The 18,453-nt window shown below is 32.6% G+C and overlaps 1 protein-coding gene across 2 annotated transcripts in view; it reads right to left on the reverse strand.

The window, feature by feature from the left end:
* DCDC1 (doublecortin domain containing 1) overlaps positions 1 to 18,453 on the reverse strand; it is a 491,420-nt gene that overhangs the window by 372,429 nt on the left and 100,538 nt on the right. For both annotated transcript variants that reach the window (XM_047878425.1, XM_047878424.1), the window contains exon 9: positions 8,513 to 8,679. In XM_047878425.1, coding sequence (XP_047734381.1) covers positions 8,513 to 8,679 — 167 coding nt within the window. The remainder of the gene's footprint in view (positions 1 to 8,512; positions 8,680 to 18,453) is intronic.

The following is an 18,453-nucleotide window of genomic DNA, read 5'->3' on the forward strand; positions in this document are numbered from 1 at the left end:
AGGACACACTAATAAGCATATCCTAAAAGTTTCATGTGCCTACGCTTTACCTCCAAAACAAGAATGTAAGCTTCCCAAGGGCAAGGTATTGGACAGTTCTGCTGTATAATCAACCCTGGTTAATGAGCACATAAGGACTATTCAACATTTCATCATTTGAGTTTGTCTTCTTTGGCTGTCTATTTTTTTTTTTTTTTTCATGGAGTAGGGAGATCTTTTCTCACCAAACAAGATTAGGTTAATTCAGTGGCTGCCACAATCATAGTCCCTAAGGACACCACACCACATAGTTTATTTACAGGGATTTTGACACACATTGAAAGTCCTACATGTGTCCATCTGGTGGTTAGATGGCAAATAGGTTGTGGCCTATGTCAGGGTTTGTTTTTCTTTTCTTTCTTTTTTTTTCTTAACATAATTTATTTTGTTTTGTGAAGACCAGAGTACGTATCTACCCAACCCTGATTTAAACCCTGACCATATTAAAAGAGCCTTTTTTATTTTATTAGTCATCGAATATAAAATTCAATGCCAGAAGTATAATTAGGGTATCTAGACTGAATTTCTTTCTGCTAGAACAGCACTGTCCGATAGAATTTTCAGTGATGATGTGGCTATTGGCATTTGAAATGTGGATAGTGAGACTGAGGAACTAAATCATTTTATTTTATTTTTTAATTATAACTAATTTAAATTTAAAAACCTCATGAGACTTTAATAGTGTATCAGGCAGTGCAGCTCTAGAAGATATAACTCACCTGTGGCTTGCTAAGGCTAAAGACTAGGATCTTTTCAGTACTTTTATTTATGTTGTTATTCTCTTTTCTGAAACTTTGAATATTTACTTCCCAGGGACATAATAAGTGTTGATGAATGGTTTCTTGATGTATCCTTATCCATGTATATGATTTGCTTTATTTAGGAACTTGAAATATCTTAAAAATTTAGTAACAGTATCCTGATTATTTTTAGGAAATTATGTAAACTTGATTTTCTGATATAATTAATTTGAAAAACTTTGAAGACAGTGATAAATTAATGCTATACTCCTTCACATCTTTGTTACATACATAAAATATGGGCAAATAATGAGTTATTTAAAAATCAGTAATTTATTGCTTAAATTAACATGTATTCAAGCTAATGCTATTAACAACAACAGGTGAGAGGAAACCCATGATATGTCTCTTAATAAAATAAAGCAAGGCAACGATTTCCAAAACGTTTACTCTGCGTCTTCTTCATCAATCAGTAGTTAATACTCAAAGATTTTTAACTAACAATCAGTGACAACACTGATCAATTTGAATAGAAAATAGAAAATGCTAGTCAATCCTCAAGACAGTTGGTTTTCCTCCCCCTAGGAATATGCCTTCAATACTGCTTTAGTTCTTCAGGGGGAAAAAAAAAATTCATATTCTTGTCCATTCACACAAACCTCTTGGTGAGCATTATTGTTTTGGGAGGAGGGGGCAGCAGGCAGGGGGCCCAGGATGTTGACGGAACAGATAGGATGTCAGGTGAAGATAGAATGCTGTGCCCTCTCTAACCAGCTGAAGACTCGGCATGATTGTTTTCTTACAAATAATACCTGTGGGTGTTGAAACTGTTCAGGGAATCTATCAAACACACTCTTTCACTTTGCTGCTGTAACTCTATAAAATTTATTCTCATTTCAAAAGAGTCATAGGCAATAATACCTGTAGGTGGTTGAGTAATTTAAAGAAAATTTGTCAGGTCTACTTTCACTTACTTTACCAGAACAATTCTATACTTATTTGGAGGTTTTAAAATGCAACATTTTCTATTCAGTATGATTAAAAAATTTCAAAATAAGAGCCCCTTATCTAAAGAGTTGTCTTAAACTAAATATAAGTAAAGAAAATATAATATTAGGATGTTTTAGAATAAAACTTTGATCCAAAAAGGAAAATAAATTAATGTTATTTTTCCATTTTTTATAATTATATAAATAATTCACACACAGATGTACGAGAACAGAAAATACCTGACCGGTGTGACATTAGGAAAAAATATATTACTTTTAATGCCAAATTATCATTCTCAGGAAATCATTCTCAGGAAAATCTGAAGGCTTAGGTCTATAAACTTATAAAAACTATCTACACAAATTGAAAAATATACAGATGGAAGAATAAAGGTAATAACCTTTCCAGATTAATTAACTTTCCTTGGTAAGTCATCAATATCCATATTAAGTTTACTTTATATTAAGTATCATAAAAGACTTAAAGGTAGACTTTTAAAATTTTTCTATTATGCAACTGACATTTTTAGTCATAAGTTCAGAGGGAGAAAAGTTCAATAATGCTTAGTTTAAAAATGTATTTTCTGTATTAATTCATTTAAAAAACATTAAAAAGTTAATTAAACCTTTAATTAATCAAAAAAGTGATAACTAACACTTTTTAAAGTGTTTATTTAAAAGTGAAGATATGTTTTCAATATCCAGATGGAACTTACTCTTCATTAAAATGTTTACAATCACATAAGCAGGAAAGTTTATCGTCCTATACAAAATTACTTTAAAATATCATTTTTAAATAAGAGCTCTTACTTGGTTCTTAATTTTTGAGGGAGTGTTTAATATTAATAAAAATAATATTTTGAATTGAAAGGTACCCAACTGAGATGCTAATAAAGCTCTCTGTTTCCATGTAACTGAATTATCAGGAAAAAAAAAAGAAGGAAAAAATCTTAAATCTAATTTTTTTCCAAAGTGAGTTATTCAATAACTAGTTTTCATGGTAAAAAGTTCAAATTTGAGCCAAAGATACATATTTGATACTTGGTAGTATAATTCTAAGAGAATTAGAGAAAAATACAGATTAGAAAATTTTTCTCCTGACCTAAACAGCTTTATGACAAATCAAATGAAATGTTCCATGAAGATAAATGATGGAAAATAAACTATTTCAATATTGTTTCCTGTTTTATCTATCCCATCATGGTGTTTGTCCCTCTCTGTAATAATTACCTATGCACAAACTCTAGATGGCAATATTGCACTTACTGTACTTTCAAGAAAATTGTCACAGTCAGTCCCCACATATCCTCTTTATCAACATTTTATGTGCCACGGATCTATAGCCTCTTATTATAAGTGTAATGAAGCAGAAGTTATTGAAGCATTTTATTGATTGCTCAGATCACAAGTTTACTGCCATACTGAATTGGCACCTTACTCACTGAAGCAAACTGCTGACACCTTTTTTAAAAAGTGACAACTACATCTATTTCATGACCAGAAATCCATTTTCATCTCTATCAAGACAAGAATGCAATTTTCACTTCATTTAACTGATGTTAGGCCTGCTCAAAGCATGACACTTAGAAAAAGACACAAGTTTAAGGTTCTTAAAATACTTCAAGTAACTAGAATGCAGCTTGGTTTCAGGAAAAAAAAAATCAACAATCATTCAAATCTACAAACAACCTAATATTCTATAAAATTACCTAGCAGAACCTTAGAAGTAGTTTTCAACCACTTGAAACTACTGCAACACAATTTTAATGTTTTTAATAGTAAGTTGTATTTATATATTATTGATTTTGCTCCAAGCTTTTGAAAGACATCAAGAAGTTCAAAACTGAACTATTTTGGGTGTTGCCCCACTAAGGCTAAATCAAGGAAACAGCCCAATTTCTAGTGTATATATAGATGGGGATCCTGTTTAGAGCAAATGACTATAGTTAACAACACTGTATTATATGCTTAAAGTTGTTGAGAGAGTAGATCTTGAATGTTCTCGCCACAAAAAAGAAATGGTAATTATGTGAGATGACAGAGGTGTTAACTACCCCCACGATGGTAATCATTTCATTATATGTAAGTGTATCCAAACATCATGTTGTACACCTTAAACTTATACAAAGTTTTATGTCCATTGCATCTCAATTAAGCTGGGAAAAAAGTAGCTGGCATACCAATAATAAAGTATACATAAAGAATGAAATAGAAATAGTTACTCCTTCCGTCATGTTAAGACCAATAAATGACTTTGAGTGACCTAAGATACAAGATATAAAAAGACAAACTTTCAACACCTCTTTTATGGGGAAGTAAAATATTAACATTTCTTGGAAAATACTTTTTGCAATCAACAAATTCTGTCAGTACTAAATGTAATTCAAGTATATTTCGAACTCAATCTATTCTGAGTAGAATTATATTATTATTTCTTTGCTACCTAAGTACCAAACTGATTAAGAGCGTGGGTACAGTGGGCCAACATTAACTTAGGAAAGTTTTTAAACAAAATCTAGAGCTTTGGTAGAGGTTAGTTTAATGTAATAATAAAATACATTTCAGTGTTAAACTGCAAAACTAATATATGCTACAGTTGGATGGTCATTTCCTCATCTAATTACATGCCTGCAAAATAAAGTTATAGTACAATTCCAGTTTAGAAAGTGAAACCCAATCTCTGAAATAGAAATTCAGTGTCTGAGATGCTTATACCCAAGACATCAAATATAGAACATTTAGAAATAGCATGTAACAGCATTCAAAAACTACCTTGTTTAATTAATAGTTAAAAGGACCACATACACAAAAAGCTTAAATCACTTAGGCAGAAAATTATAGTTTTCAATAAACTTCATTAAATAATGGTCTATTACAAACAGCCCAAGTACATATTTCCAAATGAAAATTATAGAAATAAAACATTTCCTTTAGCTTCAGACATAGATAGAAATTGTCAGGTTTTTTTTTCAAGTTTAGAAAATGCTTGAAGAGTTTAAGAAATATTTGGATGTATTTTCGTTATTTATTGTTTTTAAGTAATCAACAAACTAAAATTTAATTTCAAAGTTGATCATTTCTTTCCAAAATATGGAAAATGAGAAGTAAAATTCAAAAAACCCTTCAAATTTTTTCATATCTTAAATTCCACAAAGGCTATGATTTTCTTCATAATTAAGATGGTGATTGCTAAGATATCATAGTTAGCTACTCATTTCCTTTGTTTCTGTCTGAATTTTAAAAATGACTATGCAATCTATAACAACTGTTAAGCTATACTGTGAACCACTTCAAATGATTAAAGCTGGATACATATGAACTCTTTTTGAAACTATTTTAAGAGTGCAATGCATTCATTATTTAAAAGTATCTGAGAATTTTGTTGGTTGGGGAAAAATTCAAAGAAGTATCAAAATTAAGACGACATTTCCAGTAATGAATGTTTCCCAAAGACCATGTTTGTACTTAAAATCAGTCATTCCAAATCATTATTTATATAGCTTCCTGGCACAGCTCCATGGACTTTCATGCATCTCTACAGTGTTTCTGAACAGACTGACATATATTTTGTTTACTGACAGCAACTAAAAGCTCTACGTAGGATCATAAATAAAGAAGATCATGTTTAAAAATCACTAATATCATTTTAAAAGGTAGTGCAGGCTTGTGTTTTGGCCTCTGTTTAGCTGTGTTAGGCCTATGAATGACAGCTTCCCTGCTTGAAGCACACAGAAAGCACAGCCTTCCTCATTCACTGACAGGACTGTGGCCTTTTCACACGTTCCTTCCACAGCAGTGTTTGTCCCCAAACACTGGAACTCGACACAATGGCATTCCTCCTTCAACACCCCCACCAACAGCACCACTACTTAACAAGAATGCTAATGAGATGAACGGGCCCTGTCGCTGAAAGTGTTAACTGCATTTCATAGGAATGCATTTATGCTACTTCAAAGATTACCAATTAAATAGATTCTGCTTAGCTGTGAGCAATTTCTAAGATGTTTCCACTTTTAAGGAAATGAATGTGATAAATGTAAGACAAAGTGACTTTATGCTGTCCTATATATAATATCTCATTTTATATACATGAATCAGTATAGACTTAAGACCACACTAATGTAGTGGGCTTAATTCAGTTGCATGCTATAATAGCCAAGTTAAAGTTAAAAACTGAAAAATGAATATGTTTATAAACATAAAACCAGTAGTTCTGACTTTCCTTTTAAAGCTTTATGATCACAGTTTATTTGAAAGAAATTTCCTTTGGGAATCCTAAAGCATCCAATTTAAAGTTTGTAATCTTTTGATAGAATCTCAGTAAAACAATATTACTGTTTTTATATATGATCTCAGAAGTGAAATGAATAGAAATGATATCGAGAGTTCATATAATTCTGCAAGTTTAGGTTTGTTAAAAACAAATAAGAATCATCATCCATTTCCATTTTACCTAATGATTCCTCAACACAATCTTATATAAAAGTAAATAGAAAAGGCTATTCCTAAGGTCAAATGAAGTAAATGCAGTTCAAATAAAGTTCATCAATGCTAAGAAGGATATCTGCTAAGAAGTCCTACTCACAAATAAAGCAACTGCCAGGCTTAACACTTAGACACTGATGACCTGATAATAGTACCACTACAGTGACTTTTCTAAACACTGCAAATAATTTTAAATTAAATCATATTACTACAATACAAAAGAAAAGAGGCTCAAGAATACATACAATTGGGCATATCTAAAATAAATAAAAACTTGCATGGAAATGCATAATAATTAGTTTTCTATTTCCTTTTCTTCACTTTTATATCTTAAAATAAAACCTAGACAAGTATCATATTAAAACTGTTGAAAGCAAAGCTTTAAGCTATTACAACTTAGCAAAAGTAAAAGGTTTAGTTAGGAAGGGCAAAAAGCCTAGGTTCTTGAAATATGTCCAAATTTGGCATAATGTTGATGATATAGACAACCTCAGAGATGCTAAACATGTTAATTATTGTTCATATTTTGTTCAAAATGTATTTTTCATCAATTTTGAGTCATAAAGAAATCTTTAATATCAAAGCAGCAAGCAATTCTTAAAACATTTTCTTTTTTCACAATACACAGAACTCCTTTCACTCTAGTACAACTGTATATACTTATTTCAATTTTAGATGTTTAGGATAATGGAAAAAAAAACAAGTTGTTAACTATTTTCTGAGCAGTTTCTTATCTCTAACGTCCTCACTTTTAATAAAACTTAGAAAATGATTTACGCTTTTTTAAGATTTGATTTAAACAGTGCTTTTCTTGCACTAGAGTATGATCTCATTTTTTTTAACATCGAATAATTTTAAACTAATAGGTGGAATCAAATCACTTAACACCAAATAAATGATTATAATTAAACTGGTCATAATCCATTTTATAATATAATTGTATCTTAAAGGTTAAATAATATTTCAGTTTAAATAATTGAATCAAAAATACAACAAAACATATTTCTACCAGTTTTTATATATGATACTGGTTTGATAAAGAATATTTTTTAAAAGTTTGGATTTTTATTTTTCATATTTATTATCATAAACAGCCTTAACTATGATAATTATTAATCCCATTTCTTGATCCACTGAAATTAACTAACTAAGCAAACAATCACATTTTGAGAATAAAAGTTTCTCATGGGAAGAGATTTCTTGCTAGTTCTGGATACCTTAGTTCAAGAGTTTCTTCTAGCCAATACAAGTTGAACTTTTCCAAACCAGACAGCAGGAGGTGCTGTGTGAACACTGAGACCGAATGGCATTCTTACCTCCCATCCCCCAGCACACACACAATAATAGCAGAATGCTTTCAAAATATTCATTTTTCAGTGGCCTGTGGCCTGAGATAATGAGCCCAGTTCTAAAATGGAACCTTATAGTTAAAAATGGAAAACCTAGACTTTATTTAACATGGTAAAATGTATGCTTAACTTCTTAAGACCAAGTACAAAGAGGATTCTAAAAATGTGGTAACTCCATTTTTATTTTATAAATGGCCATCATCATTCTGCTTTGCAATGTGAATTCTACTTTAGGATAAATCAAAGTCCCTATAAGTAGTTATAAAAAAAAATCAGTCTTTACACACACACACACACACACACACAGAGTTATAGGATGGGATACTTAGAAATTAAAGGACAAAACCAATTTTAAACTGATTCAGATATATTAGTTCTATTTCTTTACTTTATAAACATACAGGTTAAATAAGCATAAATGAAGTGAGTTAGTCCTGACAAGAAATTAATTCACAATTTCATTTCACAGAATGTGATTGGTTTACATTTTAGCCCAACTTCTACAACAACAATTCTGATTTCATACTGAAAAAAAAAAAAGAAAAGAAAAGAAAAAAGAAAGCTGAACATTAAAACCTTCAACTGCTTTAGGAGCTATTCATTTTCTTGCTTAAAGTAACTGTCTATAGAAATTCCACATAAGGAGTTGCCTTCGCTTTGCACAGTATGCAGCAAGAAAAGATGAGACATATGACATCCCATACCAAAAGACAGATACAATTAGCCCCATTATTGTTGGCTTTGAGATTACAGAAGAAGCATTTTGGCTCCCTAACGGGCACTGAGTTCACAAAATACATGTCACGGTTTTTTTTTTTTTTTTAATGACACAATGCCAATCATTGCTTCTATACAACCAAGTACATTTTAAAACACAGAATAAAGCAAGTTTTAAAGAGGGGTGACTCACCTGTTTATAATAGTTTTTTGCAGACTTTAGTCGTTGGTACAAGGCCAAAAGAACTCCTTGGATGTACATCTTAGCTCCTGAGGGGCTGAAACCTTCTCCCTTAGAGACCCAAACTGGTCCCCGCAAAGGTGTGATGGAATTTTGCAGGCATTTTTCAAGCAGAGGTACTATGCAAGAAAATAAGGGAAAATAAATTCTTTTGACCCAACTGAAATGCACTGCCTGGAACATAGCCCCAGTACCAGAACTAACTCTTAACATCTATTATTTATATCTGACCTGGGTTAAGTCTTACAGAGGCAATTCCTGCATTACTAGTGGCCACCATGAAGGATGTATTTATATTGAGACACCCCCCCATGCAAGACTCATAAGCTTTGTGAGCACACCTGAATAGTCCTGAAGTGTGCCTAACTAGCTGCACAGAGTGTCATGGTGTGCACTGATTGCCTTATCTTCTCATTTATCACAGATGAGTTGGAACCAACCTTGCTGAAATCTACTCGCATTGTCCTGATAAAATTGTAAGATCCATGTTGTTTCTGTATATAGCTTCCCATGGAGGAGTCTATATACCTAAAACATCACATCTGGAAATTATTCATAAAATATAATCCACACCTTCATAAGCCATGCTATTCAAGTCTTTTCACATCCATTGATTAAATAACCCATAAAAACAGGGTGGCAAGGCTGTTTAAAAATAAAGGGGAGCATCTTAAGCAAGCATTTTATCATACCTTTTTGTTTTTAAGTTTCTGGCATATAAGCTAGTCAAAGATTTAGGAATGCTATTCCAGCAAGCGTTTTGTAAACAGAGAGAAGATATTTACTTGTTGGCCTGTATTGCAACATCTATACTGGACTTGACAGACATGTTTATACACTTTTTCACACGATTAGCTTATAAAGTCTTTCTAGTGTAAAATAGTCAAATAACATGGCAGCTAGCTAACATTTTTCAAGATTTAATTTCCCTCTGAAATGCCAGAAATAAAGAAATAAAAAAAATCTTACACGCATTTGGGAACCCAGAAAAATGAAAGGATATCATTTTTTAACTTGGTCTTAAGTATACACATGTGACACAGTATAAACATACAAAATAACTATATGGCTTGGCTACCTTATTCTGATACATATTTCTACTAGAAAAGAAATTAAATAGATCACCAGCAAAGAAAATAGCTCCTAGCTCCGTGCCATTGGTTATGTTATATGTGGCATATTTTATGCAGAGAGGCCTAGCGTAGCAATCTGGAAATTGAATTACAATTAGGTTCAGCTGAGCTGCTGAGCCGCTGAGTTATGCAAATGGCCTTTGCTACTGGTATTCTGCTGAATTTTGCTCTTAGTAAAAAAGTTATGCATTTTATGGCACTAAGTTCTGCAAATCTCAACCATAGCACAATTTAAATTCTTTCTAATGTATTCAACACTAAGGAGAAGGTTGGAAATAGAACTTAAGCTTTTCTAAAACTACTATAAAGTTAAAAGAAAATTATGACCCAATGACTATTTAGACATCTTTAGATGTGTGCATGAAATTCACTCACCCAGCCCCAGAAATTAATTCCTAAAATTCACATATCAAAACCATGTTTATCCCCCTGGAGCAACTGTTTTTCTCTGTAAGTGTTGTCGTAACAAATACCTCAAACTTTTACAAAATATAAGATCATATAAACTATGAAGTAATGAAAAATAAAAAATAAACGTATATCAGAATTGCAACCCTTCAATCTTTAAGAAAAATTCACAATATAAATCAATCTTGATTATAATTTTTCCTAAAGAAAACTAGCTTAAGAATGATCAGTGCTTTCAGTTAACTGCATTCATACATCATTATGTATTGAGTTTTAACTTGTAAACTTTTAATTTGGTACACTTATTGAACATACCACAGTTTTTGAATATGGAAAGGCATTACATAAATAGCTATTAAGTTGAAATAATTTAAAGCAAACTGAGAAGTAGGTAATAAACTTGAATGATCTACATCCTGGATTTAATCTTGAATTTAAACCTGAGAACATGTTATCAGATTCTCTAGTCCTATAGTTTTATTCATCCATGCTTGCCACAAAATAACTGTCAAATTCTTTAAGTCAGCCCAAGGGATTCCAAAGTATAATTTCATAGATCTTCTAATACAAACTCTACTTTTTGCAGGTTTGTGCCCTCTTAAATAAAAATTTAAGGAAAAAAAGGTAAAGTTTAGGAAAAAAAAATTATACCAAAATGCAAGCAGTGTCAGAATTGATATAGGATAGAAAATAGCTCCCATGCTCCACATGATTTATGTAATTAGGAATACTATGGAAACCAGAAATAGCAAAGCAAAGAAAGCAGTATTCACAAGCAGGTTTTATAAGAGACTTCAGAATCTGCTCTGAACTTGTTGAATAATCTGTTCAGTATTCCAGAATCTCCCTGCTGGAGGCAGGGTCCTCATTATAACCACAAGAGTGCTAATAAAGGTTAGCCTCTGAACTAGGGATTAGAAGGCTCTTTTCTTTTTGGAAGCTGCAAACTAGTAACTTTGATGATCTTCTTGAAAAGGAAGACAAAGCACACTCCAAGAACAAACAATGTTTCCACTAACTAGGAAGGTACAGAAAACATAAGAAAATGATACGCCCTAAGTACTGAGAAAGGAAGTATAAATATAAGCCTAATCTATTTAAAAAATTAAATTTATTAATCAGTTAGAATACTTCCCATATAAAAGGAGACTTGACCTAAAATGATAGTTTTGAAATATAATAGAAAAATTGATTAAAAATAAGTCAGTTGGCTTTTCACCCCCAACCATAGATTTTTTTTAACGTGTGAATTATTTTTTAAGGATTTTGGTGGATATTCTTAATATTCTATACCAAAGACAACTCATAAGTGTTCTTAACCAATGGTTTTCTTTTATGTAGAGTTCTTTTTCACTCAGTTTCTGAAGCAAAGTGCATTCTATTAAAGAAGACTATTGCATAAAGATGTGGTGCAAAAAACAAAGGCAATTATTTAGAGAGGACAATAGACACTTTTCAACCTTGGAAAGAGCATAAACCTAGATGTTGCTATGAGCTAACAAGGCCCATGAGAGATACTCAATGAAAAAATAAGTCTTTCCCAGTGAATGAACTCCAAGGTATTATTTTGTGCATAAACCACGAGTTTCTCCTTCAAACTACTACTCATAAATATTGCCTCAGAAAGGTTAGCTGGCTGCTATCTTCCTATATTCCTTTAATATCTCTGTGTAGAGCTACACACAGCATTTTGTCTTAGGTTTGAGGCCTTAATTACAGGTGTTCTACCTATTTGCTCCTATTTACATAGTTGCAACAAGAGTTTCACTTTCATTAAATAGGGCCTCAACACTTTTATTAGATAAGTGGTTTGGAAATTAATCATTCATTAAATTTGTCAATAAGCATAGATCAGTCAAATGTGATCATTCCATTGGGATCATTACCACCACTGCAGAGGTGCAGTTATGAGGTTGATAGCTTTTTATCCATTTTGTTTATTCTCAAGTTATGACTACAGGGAAAACTGAGATGAATCCAACAGTCTCATTGTGTTTGGAGTTAAGACTGAGGATGCTAAGTAAATAGACCATGTGACCAAAAGAAGTAACTTCATTGGGTAGAGTTAATATTGAGCATCACGGGTAAATCGATCATATGATTAAACATAGTAGCTATTTTAATTTCATATCTAACAATTGATACTTTTCTTACTCACACCATTCCACTTCCCTTGCATTTCTTCCTCCTTTTTTCCACTTGTTAATATATTCTTGTCCTTCAAGGTTCATATCAAATGTTACCTTCTTTGGCAAAATATCCCATGTTATTTAGGCAGAATTAACTGCTCCCTCCTCTATGTTTCCCAGAGCATTGTTTATAATTTTATTTTACACTGATTGATTTGAATTAATCCTTATCTTCTCCACTCCCACTCCCATCCTCTGGTATATCACAAATGCTTTAGGGTTCTGAGGCCATAGAATTTTTTAGTTTGGTAAAAGCAGTGTTTAATAAATGTCTACCAGATGAATAAATAGTACATTGGATATACTGTGGACAGTCTTTTAGGAACTATACACAATCACCTAAAATCTGTAACTTTCTATGACCAAATGAAAATTTGATCAAAATTTAATAAGTATTAATATCCCAGAATTTTGAAACACATTTAGAATATGTACAACTGTTTTGCCTTAATTTTCCTTATCAAACGACCTTGAAGACTAAGAAGGAAAGTAAATACAAAAGAAAATGATACAATTTGGCAATGAAGCATTAACAAGCCAGGAGAAGGCCAGAGGTGGGTATTTAAAAAGTCTTGGAAAAGCCTCATGTGCATTATCCTACCATGTCATAAATCATGTTACTATGGGAAAAAGCACACCATAAAACTTATGTAACACAGCAAAAATTAGTTAAGATCAAAATAGCTATTATAAATAATAAAGATGATATCCTCTAAGATACACCATATACAATGAGTTCAAATGCTATTCATATAGAAATAAGCTATTCCATCTTCAAGAGGACCTTATATTAAAATCACTTCATCACTGATAAGAAGCTTGAACTTATTTGGATTCACCATGGGGGCAGTACAAGGATTTCTGACAAGGAGACAAATATCTCTCTAAAGAGAAACCACAAAGCTGATGGAACTTACCAAGTAGAAATAGACTGGAATGTCTGTGAAGTTCTATACCTAGAGAATATAGATCTCTTTCCAAAAGCAACATCTTACATTAAAAGAGACGCTTTGTATACTCATTTGAATCTACTATGGAAAGCTAAAAAGAGGATTTTTTAATTAATATATTTTCAAAAAGTACTAGAAATAATCAAAGGCTTTAATAACCTGCTGTGAATTAAAAATTAAAATTCATGCCAATTAAATATTCAGAATCATAATTTACATAATACTGTAATTTTCACATTTCAGTCAGAGTACATGAGACTATGAAAAAAAAAAAGAGCACTGCCCAGAGCATAATTACCTATAAAGAAACTTCTATGTGCTCTTTGGCAGCAAGTTTCAGATCTCAGTCTTAAAATACTCAGCTATTGTTAGCAGGGCATCATTAGGAAATTTCCTACCAATTCAGTTGGAATTTATTTTTAAAATGAAGTTTATCTAAAAAGTCTTTTTTGGATGAAACAAAGTGAGCTCTTTAAAGATACTAAGATTTGACTGTCTCCCATCCAGGGTGTATGCCTGGAGGGAGTGTGAGTGCCAAGGTATGTGTGTGTTTTAATGCTCTGCATCCAGCTCTAGGTAATAGATGAAAAGCTCCGGGTCTCAGAACAACCAGCAGATGCCACTCAAAAGCATGGTCTGCTGGGAAGATTGAATGATGTAAAGCATACTGTCTCCAGTGTTGCTTGATTTATATCAGTATATTCTTATTCAAACAAAACTAAACTAACAGCTGCTGCGTACTTTTGTTTATATGCTATATGTCAAATGTTATTGTCCCTAAGGTACTTATGTGAAAAGATTTAGCAGTCATATTCTTAAATACCGATGCCTACCCAAATTTGGATGCTTCCTCCACTGAACAAAATGACAAGCACACGATTGCTATACTTAGAGCAATCTTTCACAGCTGCTTTAGTTTTTCAGTGATCCTATTAAACTGACGGCATATTGCCTGTGGGGTCTACAGTGTTATAATACTGCTGTAAGAGACATTGATTTGTATGATAGGATCAAACAGAACAGGGATGCATTGGGGGGAAGAATTTCATAGGTCATATTGTTTTTACCTGAGTAAAATTTAATTTAGACATTGTGACCTTTACAGAACACCTGGTTATTTTAATTGCTGATGTGTGGATGAACGTTGACATTGGGGCTTAGAAAGTATGAAATCTTAGGTCTCTTCTGTTCTGAAAATGCATCCTGAGTCATGTCTTTTCTTAAACTGAACGAAGTAGCTGTGCATTAAATATGCTGGCACATCTTCTGCTTGAGCAAGTGGACCGAAATGGTGTGAATTGTTAATGCCTTGCTGCTTTGGTTCACGGCTTGTGATTGATCATTTGTAACTATATCTACTCCTTGTTCCATGAAATCAAGTATGGAGTAATGGGTTCATCAGATTTTGGGGTTAAATTGAGAGTGAAGAGGTACTGTGTGTGGAAATAAGAGTTGCCATGTTCAGGGCTGGCCTTGTAACAGCATGGAATCTAAAGGCGATATTCAAAACCACTTCACTCATCATACGCTTACTGATTCTGAATAGGGCCCATTTGCAGGGGACATTTGGTAGTTTTCCAATACGCTTTATGCCTCTTTCTACTGCCACCACCATGCACATCTTTTTTTCATACGTCCCAGTAGCACATTGGTAGAACAGGTCAGCATACACAATTCATTTATTTAAATAACTTGGTTTATACAAGTAGAAATAAGCTGGCATTCTATTGTGTCTTGCCCTCCCCCTCAACAAAAATAATACTGTGTGGGTCTTTAAAAATACAAGTTATTTTGTGAACTCAGTTCCTTGAGTATCTTAAATATCTGATATTTAGTAATAATGTAACATAACTTGCTTGAATTGATATAGGTAGAACTTTAAGTTTACTTAAATATTGAGAATAAACTGTATCTAATCTATTTTGTGTGGGTATGGCCTATACCAATACATAGTAATTGAATATATATGACCTCCTTTTGCAAACTTTAAAGCTCTGTACAAAAATTTGAGGTGTCATCTTAGTTTTGGAAAATGCAAAACATGGAACTTAAGTGAAACCAACAAAAATTAGCAGTAAAGGCCTTTAGAAATGTCATTATATAATTGTTTGCCATAACAACTGATACCTTTTACATTATTATTTTTTATTTTTATTATTGTTGAGAAAAGCTTAACCTAAATGGTGTTAACTGAGGCACCAATTAACTTTTGACCCATTAGGAAAAGATATAATAGAAAACACAGTAAAACTTGAAACACAATCAAATATACAAAGCACTTAATGTGTAAGTACCATTAAAAGCAACCTAATTGTAAAATGTTTCTTTTTTTTTTTTAAGATTTTATTTTTAAGTAATCTCTACACCCAAGGTGGGACTTGACTTTAACAATCCCGAGGTCAAGAGTCGAATGCTCTACTGACTAAGCCAGCCAGGCACCCAAAAATGTTTCAAAATTCTACTGTTACATTGTAAAGTATCAACGAATACAAATCTAAAAATTTTTCTTTCTTTTTCTTTTTTCTTGTTTGAAAGCAATTATAATAATAATACTTGACAGATACAGACCTAATTCAGACAGCCCTACAAGAATCAGATAATGTGGATAAAGCTGTTTTGGTCTCCTTGGATGAAAATTCTAAGTCAATATATTACATTTACACATTTTATTTAGGATTATATATATATAAATAATATTATATATTATATATTATATATATATGTATATATATATATAATTTGTAGTTTAAATGTGATAAACTAAAGTCTTTATAGTTTCAGCAATTAAAATGGAGGGTTCCCTTTCAATGTTTATTTCTCCATGCTCATTTCACAAAAGTAGAACTATATAATGTATGTAAAAAGCTATAATTAGCTTTTTGCATAATTTGTCTAATATTCTAAAAACTCTTGTGGGGAAGAAAACAAATCTATACTGAGTCATGTTCTTTCACATGGAGAACTTTGTTAAAAAAATTGTTTTATAACAGATAATAGCAATTAAGCAATTAGTGTTCATTGGTAATTATTCTTATATTTTTAATAATGAATTTCTAGGATCCCTGGCAAGTCATTAGAGTCAGGCTAAGATTTTTGGTTCAAAGACTCAGAAATAGATAAAAAACGAAAGCTAGAAAGACAAACCCAACAAGATGGAAAGAGCAAGCATTTGGCTAAAACATTACATAAATACTGAAGCAAATTTAGCCCAACAAAACCTAGGAGTGATGATCATATCTTCATGAATATAAAAAACAGTCTATGTTTTAAGGACTTCAAAAGGGAATTTCTGACAGATATTAAAGAGTCTATGAGCAGATTAGACTGCTTTGTGAATGCTCACATCACACAATTCTGCATTCACACATTTAATAAAAGATGGAAGTGATCCAATTACAAAGGGAGTTCTCCAACTGCCACCAAAAAAAGCCTTTTCTTTAAGTCAAGCCTTTAAAAATTCTTAATATTCTCTATAGATCAGTAGTAGAATTATAAGTCAGTGATTACCTTCTGTTTTGTCCAAGCAACAAGGGAAGCCCAACTCTGATGCTTGGAGGTCATTAGGAAACACTGAGGGCCATGTATAAAAACCTTGGAACCAAGGCAAAGTCACAGGGTGCACAGGTCCCAAGGGAAGTCAGAAGACATCTCCTGAGAGGCATATTTCCCACACAAAAGGGCTTTTAACTGGCTGCCTTCATATATTCTAATGCACCCTAGAGAGATTTAAGGGCTGATTCACAACTATTAGCATTTGGCATCCCTCTTCAGCAAGAGGTCTGAAGGTTTACATTTCATAAAATATGAGAAATAAAGGTAAATAGGACTGGGACCCAAGGATTGAAAAGAGACAATGTATTTAATTTTAAAGAAGATATTTTAGCCATAAGTTTGATCTTAATTCCCTGAAAAGTTCTAGAAGAGATTATAAGATGAACAGTTTTTGAACTCTTAGAAAAGTAAATAGTAATTGTGAGAACCCATATGGAGCAACTAATGTATTAAATAAGTATTTAATGAACAGAGAGGGAGATTCTTGGGGCAAACAGGAAGACTCTTGGGGAAATTCTTAACATGGGGCTTGACATCTCTAACACCAGCATATAATTATCATTTCTTCCAGTGGGAAGTAGGTCCCAATAGACTACAGCTACCATCTATTATCCTTAAGCAAGGACCACTGCTAAATCTGCATGTCTCTTCTAAGGTAACTGGGTATAGCTGCAACAAAGTAGGAGAACATATAATGTCTACAAATCTCCTGGTTAGATCCCCTGTTTAGAAATAATTGCTTTCCTTTAATGCTTCCATTTAAAAATTATAGAGAAGTATGTCATGTAGTATCCAAAACAAGGCAAAAGAAAGTTATGACTAGATGCTGCCTTGGATCCCAGTTTTTTTCCTGGGGAAAATAATAAAAGGAATGAGAATGAACACACATACACAAATGCACACATGCACACCTGCACGCACAAACACACAGTTGTCCCTTCATGGGGCTTGACTGAAGGCTGTAGGTTACATATATACCCTTCTGAGTTACCCACTCCTAGCTAAGAAAGCAATGCCACTTACAGAGCCCAAACCATCTGGATCATTGCAAAATTCCACATTTAGCAGAACAGAAACTGTAGTACTAGCCACAAATGGGTAGTACTAGGCATTTTGGGGGCATAGAGAAGGGAGCATTTGACTAGACTCCTTCTCAGTGTCCTGAATTTTTCACTCACATTAAAAGGAATTTGAGTACAATGCTTCTAGACAAGGGCAGCAACCCAAAATTTTATACTATTTTATGAGATCTACTCTACATTGTTTAGCCCTGAATTAAACATGGGAATAGAGACAAGACTACAAAATCTCTATATACATGGAGCTTACAGTCTAGTGGAGAGACAGATATTAAACAAATAATTCCCCAAGCAGTTTTATGAAGTACAATTGTCACAATTACTATATACAGGGTGCTATTAGTATAACAGGGATACCTGCCCTAGACAAGGGAGGAAAATAGCATCAGAGCAAGGCAATGTCAGGGAAGCATTTCAGAAGAAGAAATATTTAACATAAGACCTTAAGATGAGTAGGCAACTGCTTGCAAGTCGGATAGGGTGAGAGAAAAAATCCAAGTAGGGAAAACATTATATGGCAAGGTACTGGGGCATGAAGAAGAATAAAATGAGGAACAGAAATGAAAAAATAAGGTGACTTGA

The sequence above is a fragment of the Prionailurus viverrinus genome, chromosome D1 (assembly GCF_022837055.1).
Source record: "Prionailurus viverrinus isolate Anna chromosome D1, UM_Priviv_1.0, whole genome shotgun sequence".
Classification (NCBI taxonomy): domain Eukaryota; kingdom Metazoa; phylum Chordata; class Mammalia; order Carnivora; family Felidae; genus Prionailurus; species Prionailurus viverrinus.